Source organism: Lemur catta, chromosome 3 (assembly GCF_020740605.2).
Source record: "Lemur catta isolate mLemCat1 chromosome 3, mLemCat1.pri, whole genome shotgun sequence".
Lineage (NCBI taxonomy): Eukaryota > Metazoa > Chordata > Mammalia > Primates > Lemuridae > Lemur > Lemur catta.
This window is the reverse complement of record NC_059130.1, coordinates 119,559,017-119,573,523: the sequence shown is the minus strand read 5'-3', so window position 1 is coordinate 119,573,523 and position 14,507 is coordinate 119,559,017. Positions and strand designations below refer to the sequence as shown.

The 14,507-nt window shown below is 43.9% G+C and overlaps 1 protein-coding gene across 2 annotated transcripts in view; it reads left to right on the top strand.

Annotated features, from left to right (window-relative positions):
* The window catches only part of PEX14 (peroxisomal biogenesis factor 14), a 128,566-nt gene that overhangs the window by 92,647 nt on the left and 21,412 nt on the right, over window positions 1-14,507 (top strand). For both annotated transcript variants that reach the window (XM_045546164.1, XM_045546165.1), the window contains exon 4: window positions 10,096-10,224. In XM_045546164.1, coding sequence (XP_045402120.1) covers window positions 10,096-10,224 — 129 coding nt within the window. The remainder of the gene's footprint in view (window positions 1-10,095; window positions 10,225-14,507) is intronic.

Sequence of the window (14,507 nt, the reverse complement as noted above, 5' to 3'; positions counted from 1 at the left end):
AGTCTTGTACTACATTATTTTATTATTTCTTAGAAGTGAAATTGTTGAGTCAAAGAGTAAGAGCATTTCTTAATACTCTTGAGATAGAGTGACAAATTGTCTTCCACAGTTTCTCAGCTTGCTCTTAACGGCACCCTCACTGTCATTGGGCATCCTCATGTAAAAAAGTTGTTTTTAATTTGAAAAAATTCAGTCTTAATAACTTCATCAGTACATCTGAGTGATAGGCTAGCAGTCAGGGATATCAGTGCTCCCTTTCAGCTTGAACAGGTTTAAAATATTTTCCCCTTTGTGTTGTATAGAGTAGTGGTGACAATCCTGGGTCTGGGGTCCAAGCCCTGCCCGCCGACACCTGCAGCAGGACCTCAGCTAGGCTGGCTAATGTCTGTGAGCCTCTGGCTCCTGGCCTGTAAATGGGGAGAATTAAGTACCTACTTCATGGGGGCACTGCTGCCACCTGTGGCCATGTGGGGTAGGCAGTGCACAGTTCCACAAGGTGCCACAACACTCTGAGCATGGAACCCTGAGTTGTGTACCTCGCCAGCCCTGAATGGTGGGAATAGGCTTGGTGGTGGGATTCAGAGTTCAAAATGTAGGCCAGGTGTGGTGGCGCATGCCTGTAGTCCCAGCACTTTGAGAGTCCGAGGCAGGAGGATTGCTTAAGCCCAGGAGTTTGAGGCTGCAGTGAGCTATGATCAGTCGCTGCACTCCAGCCTAGGTGACAGAGCAAGACCCTGTCTCTTTTGGGGGAAAAGAAAAAGTAAAAAGCTCCTAAAACATTCTTTAGCATTTGGGTTTTTAAAACATTTTGGCTGTTATTTCTAGGTCGAGAGTGGAAATGTGAATGGTTTTTTTTTTGTTTGTGTTCTAGGTGTTTTTCTTTATTTTCCATGTTTTCTGTAGTTGATGTGTTATTTTTATTGTATATAGATATATATATTTTAGAAAATATATGTAGATAAACAGATTGACAGACTTGTCTATCGTAAGAAATTGAGGGGAAAGGGTGTTAGGGAGGCTCCCATTTAACAGGTGGGGAAAATGAGATCTTAGCTCTCACATTGCCTAGCAAAATAAGCACTCAAATATTTATGGATTGGTTGAGTATTACCTATTTATCTCTCTACTAATAATGTTGATGATAGCAGCCAATACCAGATTTATTTGAGCTACACAAATAGGTGGTGACAAAATAGTTTATGTATTGACCTATTAGGACATAGCATGTTTTAATGTGTTAATATCAGATTAATGTGAGGCCTTTAAAAAATTTTGGTAGCTGCATAGTAATTTAAATCTTTAGAAAGTAAGTTGAATGCCAAATAATAAACCTTCTAATCACATATTTAAGATTCAGGATGTGAAAGAAAGCCCCAAAGGAACATTTGTAGCATTCAGCTAAGTGTCTGAAGAGTGCGCCCCAGTGCACTGAACTCTTGTAACAAGGTTTTTTTATTTTTATTTTTTTATTTATTTATTTTTTTTTTTGAGACAGAGTCTCACTTTGTTGCCCGGGCTAGAGTGAGTGCCGTGGCATCAGCCTAGCTCACAGCAACCTCAGACTCCCGGGCTTAAGCGATCCTACTGCCTCAGCCTCCCGAGTAGCTGGGACTACAGGCATGAGCCACCATGCCCGGCTAATTTTTTTTTTGTATATATATTTTTAGTTGGCCAGATAATTTCTTTCTATTTTTGGTAGAGACGGGGTCTCACTCTTGCTCAGGCTGGTCTCGAACTCCTGACCTCGAGCGATCCACCCGCCTCGGCCTCCCAGAGCTAGGATTACAGGCGTGAGCCACAGCGCCCGGCCAACAAGGTTTTTTTAAAGGAACAAAAACCTCCACCTTGATTTGTGTCCTACAGTGGAGTTGTTTCTCAAATCAGACTGTTTCAAGGAACATATGAAATGGCGTATGGCTGTCCCTCCCATCCCAAAGCAAATGTTTGTTTTGTTGCAGTGATGGAAACATTTCCATTGGTGAAGCAAATATTTAGAGCTGAAAGAAACATTTGGGCAGCCAGGATGTGTCAAAATAGAGCAGATGTCTGCCATTTAAAAACGCATTTTTTAAAAAGCCACCTTGCACTTGGCTGCTGTGGCTGCAGCCACAATGGGTTAAGCAAGAAGCAGGAGTTGTGGGTGTCACTGTAATCCCAGCTCCTGGGCATGGCTCATAGCTTTTTCTCTTCCGGAAAATGGAGTTAACCATTTTAAGTGATTTTGTTCAGGAGCAAGGTTTGTTTGTCTATTTTCCCAAGTATTTTCTTTGTTCTTAAAAACGAGTTTATCCTTTTGAATCAGAAATCTAGTCACATGAAACAAAATTCATAAGGATATGCAGTGACAAGTCTGCCTTCAATCTCTGTTCGCCAGCTACTAGTCTCTCTCCACATATGACCAGTGTTACCAGTTTCTCATCTGTTCTCCTTTTATTTCTTGCGTTTATACACAACCAAATACATGTGTCCGTGTTTGTGTATGGACAGATATGCAATCTTTTTTTAACATAGAGGTTCCATGTTCAAATCACCTGGTTTTCCCCAGCCTCTGTGTGTTCTTCTGTTCTTCTTCTTTGGGGAAGATCGATTCTAAGAGTTTGCTTATTTTAAGGTGTGTGGTCTATGTCAGGTGGCAGAGGGGAGCAGCAGGTGTGTCAGGCCCTTGGCCCCTCCTGTATGGTACAGAGAGCCCTGTGTGGGATCCATTTCTGCCTCTGGGCTTGCCTAGGTTGTGGGCAAGTTACTGTCCCTCTCTGTGTCCCCTTTTTGATCTATAAAACAGAAAGAAAAAAAGAAAAGGAACAAGAGATAGGCCAGATGAACTCCAACTTGTCTTCCAGTTCTGAATTTCTTTGATTGTCAAAGGCAAGTTGATTTTTTTGTTTAAACCAATCTTCACTGTCTCTTCTGAAATAGGAGCTAGATTTAAGTATTGTTAGAAATATTTATCAATTTGGCCTTTTCACACGTGCACAAACATACATTTGGCTTACTTGGCCTTTGGCATTTAAGTGGCAGTGATTCCTGATTACCATCCCCTTGGTCTTTAAGGACACAATTGTTTCCCTAGGACTTGTTCAGTGAACCGTGGGAAGGGCTGACTTCTCAGTCTGTTGCCAAAGACCTGCTGGGTTAGAGATTGCCGTTTGTGACAGCCGGCAACGATATTTGTCCTGCTATTAATCCTCTGGAATTGATCACATATCGAAAGTAACTCCTCTTCATTTTTGTGTCTAATTTAGCAGAGAGGGATTACAAGGAAAAAAAAAAAACCTTTAGACTATATAGATCTAAAAATAGACATCATGGATGCTGATTGGAAACCCTCCCAGTCTTTCATATGAGAGATCTCAATTTGTGTTACACAGAGGGGCAGCTCACTTCTGTCTTGTTCACCAGTTATACTACTCCCCAGAGAAGCTCAATAAATTTTATAGGAAAGTTTCCTCCTTATGCGGAAGGAGCTAAGCTCAATGACTGGTATGTCTAATATAATTTAGGGCTCCAAGGGAGTACGTCTGCCTTGTGGAATAAGCTATCAAAAGTAAATGTACAAAAACTTTTGGTTGATTTGGCTGTGTCATTGATACTACTGGGCACTGGACCCTTATGACCCAAGCCTATCTGCTTTGGAATTAAACTGCTCCCCTAAACTTGCATTTAGTTTGCTGCTAAAATGGTCCTTCTGCATGCTTCACTGCTCGTGACTTTGTAGCTTGCCTGCTGATGTTCTACAGTTTCCACCCTTTGAAACCTCCAAACTTGGATTTGGTTGAGTTTTAACATCCCTCTTCTGCCTCTTTGAGAGGCAGAGGTCCTCTCCTGTTGACGTTAGGAGAGCAGACCTGCCCTCTCGTTAGACTTGCAGTGGAACAAGCCTGCCTGCTTCCTCAGTCTTTGGGCTCGCAGTGAAGTGCATCGTGCAGCAGCTTTTTATTCAGTGATTTATGCCAGGAGACGTGGCTTGGTGATAGCCAGTGTCCTTTTGTCTTTGTGTTTATTTTTCTTCCACATTTAATGTATTTAAAGGATATATTGTCCTTATGGTTCACTGGGATAAGGAGGGATTGGTGCAAGTTTTAATGAGAGGTCCCCCAGCACTCTGTGTTGAGATGAGAATTATCTTCTTGGTTACATATCTTTCCTTTCCTTTCCTTAGGTGGCAGAAGGCAGTGTTTTGCTGCTTTTTGAAATAGCATTTCTACCTAACGATTTTTAGAAGGATACTGAGAGGACATTCAGTTTCAGGGCATCATCAGCAACTTTTTCTCCTGTTGTTTGAACTTCCTCATTTAAGGAGAGGGGAAAGTCTCATGTCTTGTTCTTGAATTTACATATCAACAACAAGATGGTGGGAACCAGCCCCCCATCACATCAATTTTTATAAAAACTCTTTCATTCAGGGTAATGATATTTGGAACTAGTTTCCTCAAAACTGTTTTCACTGCTTGGGAATAGTTAATCAGTAGAGAAGAAAGCATTTTGCTTATTTGCTTAATATTTTAACCAAGTGAATTAGACAGGTTGGGGGACTGGGGGAGGGGGATAAGGAAGTGGGGGGAGGCCCCATAAACAAGGTGATATATAATATTTTTTTTGTTCTCCTTTTAAATAAATACCGATCAGCTTTATGTTCAGAGACAATAGGAGCCGTTGGCTTAAATTTGCAGTTTACTGTATTTATGGCTGTAATATCAAGGTGCTGCCGTCGTAATTTCATGCCCCAATGAGAAGAGCAAGGTCGAAGCAAATGCTTCCATCGGCATCTGCTAACACACTAACTCATAAACAAGGCCCGGCTGGATCAGGTGGCATGGAATAATACAGGCTAATGAAATACAGCACAGCTTTCCATTACTGTTAGTTTTTACAGTGTCGTCATTACGTGTAATTTATGTTTAAAAAATTCAATTTTATACAAGGCACTGGGAAATAGGGGTCTACAGGTCATCCAACGACTTTTAGAGGCTCTGAGAGTCCTTATTGTACTCTACTGTTCCAACAAAATGTTAATAAAATAAAATAAAAATACTTTTTCCCTTTCTCCTCCCGGAACCTTTTCTGAGAGAGTTGATTTTTCTTTTAATTTAAGGAGTATTTTTAGCAAGCTGTCTTCTCTGTATCATCTCCTTCCAGAGTGTGCGGGGCAGGTAACCAGCGGTGTTGTGAGAGAGGTGACCCGGCTCAGTCTCCGCGAGTCCAGATGAATTGCCCAAGTCCTGCAAACAGAGGGACCGCACGGATGGGGGAGGAAGGTGTCCGAGTTGCCAGCCTTTAACTGTCGCCCTTTGCCACTGGCCCCCTGGCCCTGGCCCTGTAATCCCAGTCAGAGTCAGACTCCACATTTTGATTATAAAACTCCAGCTGGGACAGAAGGTTCTGCCAGGCGTTCATTACCTTGCTTGTTTTCAAACTATTCCTAACCTTTCTGTTCTGGTTGTTGTTTGACCTGAAAGATGTAGAGAACACTGCTGTCTTCTGTCATCTGTCTTTCTGCTTCACCTGCACTGGGCCAGGCCTGTGGCAGTGCCCAGCGGTCACTAGGGACAGTGCTGAGGTTACTTATTCTGAGGAGCCCTTGCACAGCCTGTCCCACAGAAAAAAGACAGCCCTTGGGGTGCCTGGTTTGGTCTGAGTTGTGGGAAAGGACCCTGGGGCATCGCACTCACATCACAGCCAGTACCTTGCAGCTCACAAAGTCAGTCAGTTTGGTTTTGTTTGCATTTTAACAGGAACCTTTCAAAAGAAGAAGGCAAATTTGTTTATCTTCTAGGGAATAAAAATAGGCAGGTACGGCAGCCCTGTGGCCACGCAGTTCAGATGCCGCAGTGGTGACACTGGGGCTTTATTAATTAATAGGCTGTAGCTCACTTGTTCTGTTCTTTTCCAAGAAGCCCACCCTGGAGAAGAAATCCTGGGCCCAGCTTCTGCACAGGGGCAGCAGACATCTCCTAGTAAAGGGAGGCTTGTGGAAGTAGAGTCCAGAGAACTGCCCCAATTCTGGGTGCACAAGATCTTCACTCAGAGAGTTTGGTTTGAACTGAGAGCTCTCAGTTTTGCAAATCAGGCAGCTGTGGTCTGAAAAGCTGGAGTGGAACCATCTACCCTCACAGAGTCAGGGCCCCTGTGTGCCTCCTGCTTGCCTCGCACAAGGTCCCTCGTCCCTTCCTCCTCCTCCTCCTCTTGGCCAGAGCTAGTGAGTGGCTGGAATAACTAGGCAGGACTTTCTTAGTGCTATTCTCTATCAATAATATATTTTAATTGTTAGTGCTGTACACGGGGTGGCAGGGTGTGGGGGGAGCTGGTAGCTCTTGAAAATCACCAGGTGGCAGAGGGGAAGTTACAGAAAGAACCACTAGATGCTCAGTGCTATTCGTGTCAGATAATGCAGATTGACACCCCAACTAAAGGAAAATCCTAGGCTTTATTAAAATTGACAAATTCTTCCAAAGACAGCAGCTAAAGGAAGACTTAGGGCAGACAGGGAGGGGAGGAGGTTGCATGCCGCAGGATGGGGGAGCCCTTTGCTCCCACCCCTCTGCTTGCTCAGCCACTGCTCAGTCCCTCTGCAGTTAGATGATTCCTTGCAGATAGCAATCAACTGGAAGGAAGTGTGTGTGTCTAATTTGCATGAGATTATTTAAAACAAAAAAAAAAAGGTCTGCATTAGTCAGGGTGATGGTAAACAACGCAAAGAGATGCCTTTTATAATATAGCCCATGCCTCAGCTTTCAGAGCCAAATATAATTCACTAACAATTGGCAGTTTCCTTTATTATTCCTTTTAACCTTTTGGATTCTGCAAGGTCTCCATCTTAAGATCTGCACTCTTTATCTCGGCAGGGTTGGGAAAGATGGGACTAGGGCACCTGGATGTCTTATGTGTGGGTCCTATGGCAGTGCCTTGTCCCCGAGGGCAGGGTCATCTCAGCACCACATCGTGATCTGGAGAGAGGTGGGTGACCCCTGCTTAGTCTCTGTAAGTCCCAGATGCATCACCTGAGTCCTGCAAATACTAAAGCTGGTCAGTTCTGCCTAAGCTGAGAACACTCCAGAGGGAGAGGACACTCAGAAGCATAGGGGCCAGTATGTGAGAGGCATTTGGATTTGGTTTGGGGTTGGAATATTAGAACAAGACCAGGAAAAGGACATCCTACCTTGTCACTCTAGTGTTGTTCAAAAAGTTGTCCAGGTATCATTTGCAGGTAGGATCCAGGGGTTAACTTCCTGTGTTGTTTCAATAAAGTTCCAAAACAGTATTCATTGGCTCTTGAGAGTGCCTAGGATGGGGATGGGAGAAGAAAATTTAATCCTCTAAAGCTCTTTAATATGATTGAAGACTTAAGACATAAGTTCTGCATCTGTCATGTGATGTTCTGTAACTCTGTGGTATAGTGGAAAGTCACCGGACTAATGAGGGACAGTCTTGGGTTGACATCAGCATTACCCTTCTCTAGAATAAGCAGGATGTGGGCCCTTGTTTTCACCCTCCTTGGACCTCAGTTTTTTTAATCTGTTAAATGAGAGCAATGACAGGGATAATGGCCCAGCTCTGAAATTATATTATTCAGTGAGATTGTTAGAATGCTTATTTTTTTAAAAGAAGACAAAGGGTTCATTTATTATAGTTAAGTCAGAATCTGGACTCTCCTAGAGAACTAGGGCCATCAGAATTCCAGCCAGTGTAAATTTGGAGCAGCAGATGATAAGGTCTCTGAAAAACACGAGCTTGGAAGAAGTGCTGATGCCCTTTAAACCGTGGGCTCACCAGTGGGCTCAGCTGCGATAATACAAGGGACATGTTTTATTAGGAAAATAGGCTTCGTAAAAGCTCAGTGCCAGAGGGCAGAACAACAGGCAGGGAGTCCTGTCCCTTTAACCAGCTCCGGCTCTCAGGGCCGCAGCACAGCCTGTAACTTACTGTATATTTCCCCAGTGTTAAACATTATCGTACTTGTTTATATTTGAAAGAGCCAAAAGGGAAAATGAGAATGCAACTGAATGCTCCTTTTGGGAAAATTATCCTCATTTGCAGCCAGCGGCTGACAAGGCACACGAACCACCAGGATTATAAAATTCCGTAGTGTACCAGTGACCATCAGCCTGTGCTGACATCGCAGATGCCGCTTTCTTCTCTAATGGCTGATTATGAACTGGTTAAAACAATGTCTTTCCTACTAGGACTCTGAAAGGGGTTCCCCCTTCCTGCTTTTAGTAGGAGTGGTCGTCAGTCACCACGCAGGCCAGAGCCCGAGAGGCACAAACTTGGGGAACACGTTCTGTGTTTCTGCCTGGCTGGCCCGTGTGCCCTGTCCATTCTTCTTGGAGGTAAAATGACGAGTAAGCAATCCCTTTGCAGCAAGCTGGGGAGTCGGGGAGGAGGAACATACCCTGTCTAACTGTACTCTCCTGAACTTTCGCTTTTGTGTTTGGCAGGTGGTAAGTGCCAGTAAATGATACACTTTGAACCCTGGAAACGTTTTCATCCGCCCACCAGTCTGTTGAGAGCTTAGTGCAATCGGGGCAGCCCAGTGGCCCTTCACACTCCCAGCGGTGTGGCCTTGCCTGCCTCTGGCTAGCTCCGCTGTGAGAAGAGGGGACGGGGAAGAGCTGCAGTTTTAAATGGGGACAGACCTCAACTGCTCAGCACAGAAAAGGGAAAAAGGGTCCAGGACCATTTAGAATAGTTCAGGCATTCTCCCTTGATCGGTTGTGGTAGGACATGAAAAGTTTGAGGGATGGCTGTAGTCAACTCACACGCTGGTACGGTGCAGGGCAGAGCTGTGCTTTAAAGCATTAATGTGCACCATCTATTAGCCCCTAGGCACAGAGTAGGAGGCACCATGCTTTTGAAGATGCTGATCCTCAGAACCTCCTTGTACTTCATCTACCCCCAGGGGCAAATATACCATGCTGTGGGCCTCTAATGGAGAGCTGCCGACCAGATGTGGAAAAGCTCTCGGCTCTAGTTTAAAAGCTCCGTGTTGCGGCTCTGCTGAATATTGGGATTCCCGGAACAGCATGGGCCGGCTGAGTGGTCTTTTACAGACTAGTGGTGACCTCCCACCTGCCTTTCCTACTTTCGACAGCTGGAGCGCCTCTGTACACACAGCTGCTTCCCAAGTTGGCCCGGGACAGTTCTTCTCATACCTGCATGCCACACTTTGTTCCTTTTCTTTGGGTTGGTCGGTGCCCTCCTCCTGCTCCTCCGAAGAGTCAGTGTCGGCCTCAGTGGGGAGTCGGCCTCAGACCCACTGAAAATATCCCAGCTGTGTGCCCACTGGAAATGTGGTCTTCATGGGGTTTTCACTTGCCTTTTATTCTTCCATGGGCAAATCCTCTCCACATGTTATTGCCACTGCAGATGGCGCTCTGCTATTTTCTGATGTCCTGTGTGCAGTGTGGTTTAGAGTGTTGGGAGGATTGAAAAAAAGGGAAAAGAAAAACTAGCCAAAGGCGATATAGGAGCCTATGATAGGCTGGAGTACTAATCATCTGAAAGTTTGGGCCTGGCCTTGTTTTGATCTGTTTTCTTGTTTTATTTTCTTCTTTACATTCTATATCCCATTCATACTAATCACAGTCAGTCCTGATTTTTCCTTTTATTTCTGCATTTGTCATAAAATAAAGCAAATTATTCCCGTCTTCGGAAACGATCTAGACTAATTAGTCGTCTCACCCAATAATTAGTTTTTTGTTTCCCTGTCTGTTTTCATGCATTATTGTTAGTTTTTTCCCCTCTTTTTTTAACACCATTACAGATTAAAATGAGCCACATTTGCAGTTGATGGTATCTGTTTTCGGGGGGAAGAATGGAGAATTGCAGTACGGAGCGACTTCAAAAGCAGCAATAAACTCAAGGATAAATTAAGGAAATTGAATGAGCCACATTTGGAAGCAGTGTTGAGGCTAATATTCTGTCGCTTAAGGTTAAATTGCAACTGAGAGAGGTTCCAGAGAATCCCAAATCGGGGAGCCAACTTACTAGGATGCTAGGCATTCTGTGGCTGCAAAGGTCGTTTCTCAGTGAAGATTTTGTTGCAGCCATGGACACTGGCAAAAGGTACTCACCTGCAGTTATGTTCTCTTCCTCCAGGGCTAACAGATGAAGAGATTGACTTGGCTTTCCAGCAGTCGGGCACTGCAGCCGATGAGCCTTTGTCCCTGGGCCCAGCCACACAGGTGGTGCCCGTCCAGCCCCCTCACCTCATTTCTCAGCCATACAGTAAGTCACCCATTCAAACTCCTGCCTAACCTTGACTGGGATGCAGGACTCCGGCCAAAGAGCAGTGTTTTGCTCTCCCAGACTTGCCAACCGGGAGAAACTGAGAGTAGTAGAAAGCTCTTGGGTTTTTCCCAAAGAATGTGACACACCCAGATCTTCTAGACTGACTTTTAACTACGTGACAAATGTTTAAGAAGAGACAAGGGACCAGAATACATGAGTTTATTGTATTGTTTCAAGTATTTTGGTTACATTCAAGAAACTATAAAACTATTTATTGGCTTTGTTTCCATTTTCTTATGAGTGCTTTTGAATGTTGCTGTTTCACTAATAACAGCATGAACATCTGACTCATGAGTGCAGTCTTATTTGCTCACTGAAATAACTTGTCTCCTAATTTTATTTTCTAAAGTTAATATTCGTAGGTTTAGGCCAGCCTTCCCATCCCTCCCTCCCTTGTCCTGGCTATACCATGTATATTCTTGCAGTAGCAATCTGTTAGAGAATTTCAGGTTAAAATATAAAGGTCCCTTCTGAATGTGATTTTAATTGTTATGTGAGATCATGACCCATGAGAGGTTTCTGTTTTTAAATGAAAGTAACTGTAGGAGTAAACTTTCTTCAAGCTAGTAATAAATGTATATCTCCAAAATACAGTTAGAATCCCTTCTTTAAGTCATGTATGAAAAGTCTAAAAAGGTTAAAATTGGCTCCAAAGCTATGGAAAATAGCTCAATTTTGTTTCTTTAATGTAACTCATCATTGGGTCTATTATCTTTGAAAATGCCGTTTCTATAATTGTCTTCATTTTAATTGTCTATCTCAGAAGCTTTATTTTTTCAAAAAATGATTTCAAACAGTGTTAGATATCAGATTTTAAAGAGTTTATTTTAAAATGACAGATTTTTTTTATCCCCCAACACATGGTCTGAAGCTACCTTCCTCCTTTCCCTTCCCCTTTGTTTTCATTGGCTCTGTTGCAGCTGGGCAGGTGTGATCAACACGGTAGACAGAGCCAGCAAGGCCTTCTCTTCCCCGCACTTGCAGGGGCCAGCCAGCGGGTTAGAATCTGCTTTGTGTGTCACAGATCTCATTTAGATATCTCCATCTTTTGCTCTCTGGATAAGGCTGAATGGGTGAGGCCAGGGAGCACCCACTCCAGTGTATCTGTCCCTTGGTCCTTGCCTAGCCAGCCTACTCCAGGGGAACAGAGCTTCATTGGCCAGCCTTGGGACTGAATTTGGGCTACTGGGTCAGACCTGTGACTTGTCAGCTCGGACCCATTTCTCCTCCCTGGCCATCATTGTTTCCAATCCGTTGAGTTTGCTTTGGGTCCTAAACCTACTTTACGTGTTTCTTTTTAACCAAAGGCTGAGTCTCCATACTGTTTCTTTAGTTGTGTCCCTGGGCCCAGCCGTGTAATGGGATTTGTTGAGGATAGGCAGTGGCAGCTGGGGTGTAGAATTTTCTAAGATGCACGTCTGTTCTATTCCAGCTGTTTCCTCCCATGACTTAATACCAAACAGGTCTCTCGGCTACTTGGAAACTTCTTGCTTAGACAAATTGTTCTGGTTGGTTACAGAGTTGGCCTAAAATGCCATGCGTTTGCCTCCTTTCTGTAGGCACAAAGGGTTAAACTGTTAGTCTTTCTGAAAGAGGCAAAAGAATGGGGTGGGGAGGGCAGTTCAGTCATTTAAATCATTCTCATGTCCAGATCACTCTGAGAAAAAGCATTACACAGTGAGGTATGTAGGTAGGAGTCTTTTTAAGAGTCTCCCAGCCCTAAAAATAAAATACGTCTTCTTAGAGACAGACTTCTTCCTGCTTTGACACTAGTATAAAAACAATGATAATGGTAATTTTAAATACCTGAAGTTTTTAGTTGTCACCATTGAGCTTCGTTCTTCTTGTACCGTTACATTGCTCCTTTCAGCTCCGGGGGCGACTGACTACCTCTTCACTTCTGTACTTTTGCCAAGAGGTGTCAAAACTGCTTAAAAAAAAAAAAAGCTTGATTTTGATTAATATAGAGAAACAAGACTTTGCCTGACTGATAATAAAACTGATAAATGACATTTGAATTACTTGTAGCGGTAATTTATTACATAAAATATCTTTTATTTGACATGCGATTAGTTGCTGGAAGCATCACTCAATCTGACTAGTTTAAACATGCTTTAAAATGAACCCCAGTAAAAACCAGGGCTGTCTGCTGCTGGCGTTATGAAATATACTAATCCTGGAGTGAGGAAAAAATCTGACTTTAAATATTTAAATGATTAATTGGGTTTATATATTTTTTTTACCTTTCTAACCCCCTTAATTACAAGCAAACTCAGGGGAGTTTCTGAACTAGGTGTGCAATCTGCATGCTTATCACTGCGGCATTGTCTGCGTCTGGGAGGGATTTATGGCCTCCGTTCATGTGTGTTCGTGCCGATTTTACATCTAGATCCCCGGCAGCCCATTCCTTCCCATTTCTTGGCTTTGTAAGGACATTCCATCTCTGAGCCCAGGCCTCGAAAATGGGATTCCCTGGGCCCAGCCCTGCATGCTTCTGTCTCAGGGCAGGGCAGCTTTTCCTAGATCACCCCAGGGACCCAGTGCTCCCAGGTCTTCACCTCTGGACTTGCCGGCCCACCTGCTTGGAGGCAGATGTGCCTCCGGGTGCCTCTTCCAATATTTCTGCTCTTTGGTGAATGTGGTTGACCTTGAGATATTAGTAAATGCCAACGTCAGCAAAGAGCACACAGGGACTTACTGGAATGGTAACAGTTCGATTCCTCAGTGTTCATTAAGCACCCACTGAATGCTCAGTACTGTATCATGTGAGAGATACAAAACATAATCTTTAAGAATCTTGCCTGCTCTTTGGGAAAGATAAGATAAACTCTTAAGAAGCGAATAATATAAGACATTGTGGTTTAATGCCAAAATTAATTATACAGACAAGAAATTCTATAAGAATACAGAAAAGAGAAAAATTAATGTGGGCTGGAGAAGTCAGGGAAGGCTTTTGTGAAAGTGGTAGGAGGTTGACACCAAGGGGGAAGCTTGGTGTCACCTGGTGTGAGCATAAACCAGTGTTCTCAGGGCTTAAAAGAAAGTCGGTGGAGTTCATGAAGTCAGGCTGTGGATCAAGAGGAGATTTGACATTCTGTTTCCCATTTTGGCTTCTTTTTGTTTGACTGTGAGTTGGGAATCAGTATGTGTGTATATGTGCAGGCCTCGCAGTCGTGAGCTTGGAGTCCTGATAAATGCTGGATTGATTAACTCGGGCTGAGCTGATTGGCCTTTCTTTCTTTCCTTCTTTCCTTCTTTCTTTCTTTCTTCTCTTTTCTCTCTCTTTTCTTTCTTTCTTTCTTTCGAGACAAGAAGCCAGGTAGCTTTGAGATATAAGCAGGGCTGCTGTAAATTTTGTAGGATAGTAATTTTTTCTGAGGCTTGAACCTTTCCCCCCAATTTAGGTCCCTTCAAAGACTGACCTGTAGCTTCAGGTGCCTCTTCTTAAAATAGGATGTAAATATCTAGGCTGACAAAAGGCTTTGGACCATTTGATCGGAAATCCTGAGAGTGACAGAATCCTTTGTCGGTTTGCTTCTTTTGTAGCTTTGTTTAGCGACGTATACTTAGCCCTGATTATCTTCATTCACTGAGCAATCATTACTGAATGCCTACTGTGTGCCGGGCACCGTGCTGAACCCCTGTGCTGGGTGAAGGGACTAACAAGGTCCCCAGCTGCTCCTGTCTAGTAGGAGGGGCAGTTGGCAAACACAACAGTGCCTGTGAGGTGGGCCTGGGTGAGTCTGTGGCATAGGTGAGGAAGGGGAGCTTCAGAGAGCAGATGTTTAAGTGGGTCTGCGGGGACGACTGGCTCAGTGATCAGACAGGATGTTCAAGCGTGTTCCAGGCTGACATAAAAGCACATGGATGTGAGATTGGTGTGATGATGAGCTTAAGAAACTCTGGGTCGTTCAGAGCGGCTGCAGCACGGGGTGGGAATGTCAGAAGAAACAGCTGGAGCAGGGTGGCTCGGTCACCCTGACAGGACAGCTAAAAGCACAGTGATGTTTTACTTTGAAATGCATCATCTAATTATTTTTGAGGCCATATTACTTGACCATATTTTTCTTAGACTGATATTAAAATTATTTCCATCATCTGAGCAGATGCCACGTGGGGAATCAGGGCAGACATCTGGGGGGGCATTTGCCTGGGGCAGTTGTCCCCGAATCCCCGTGGCCTTTGCTGGCCAGCTCATTGCTGCTCTTCCAGTTGGGGTC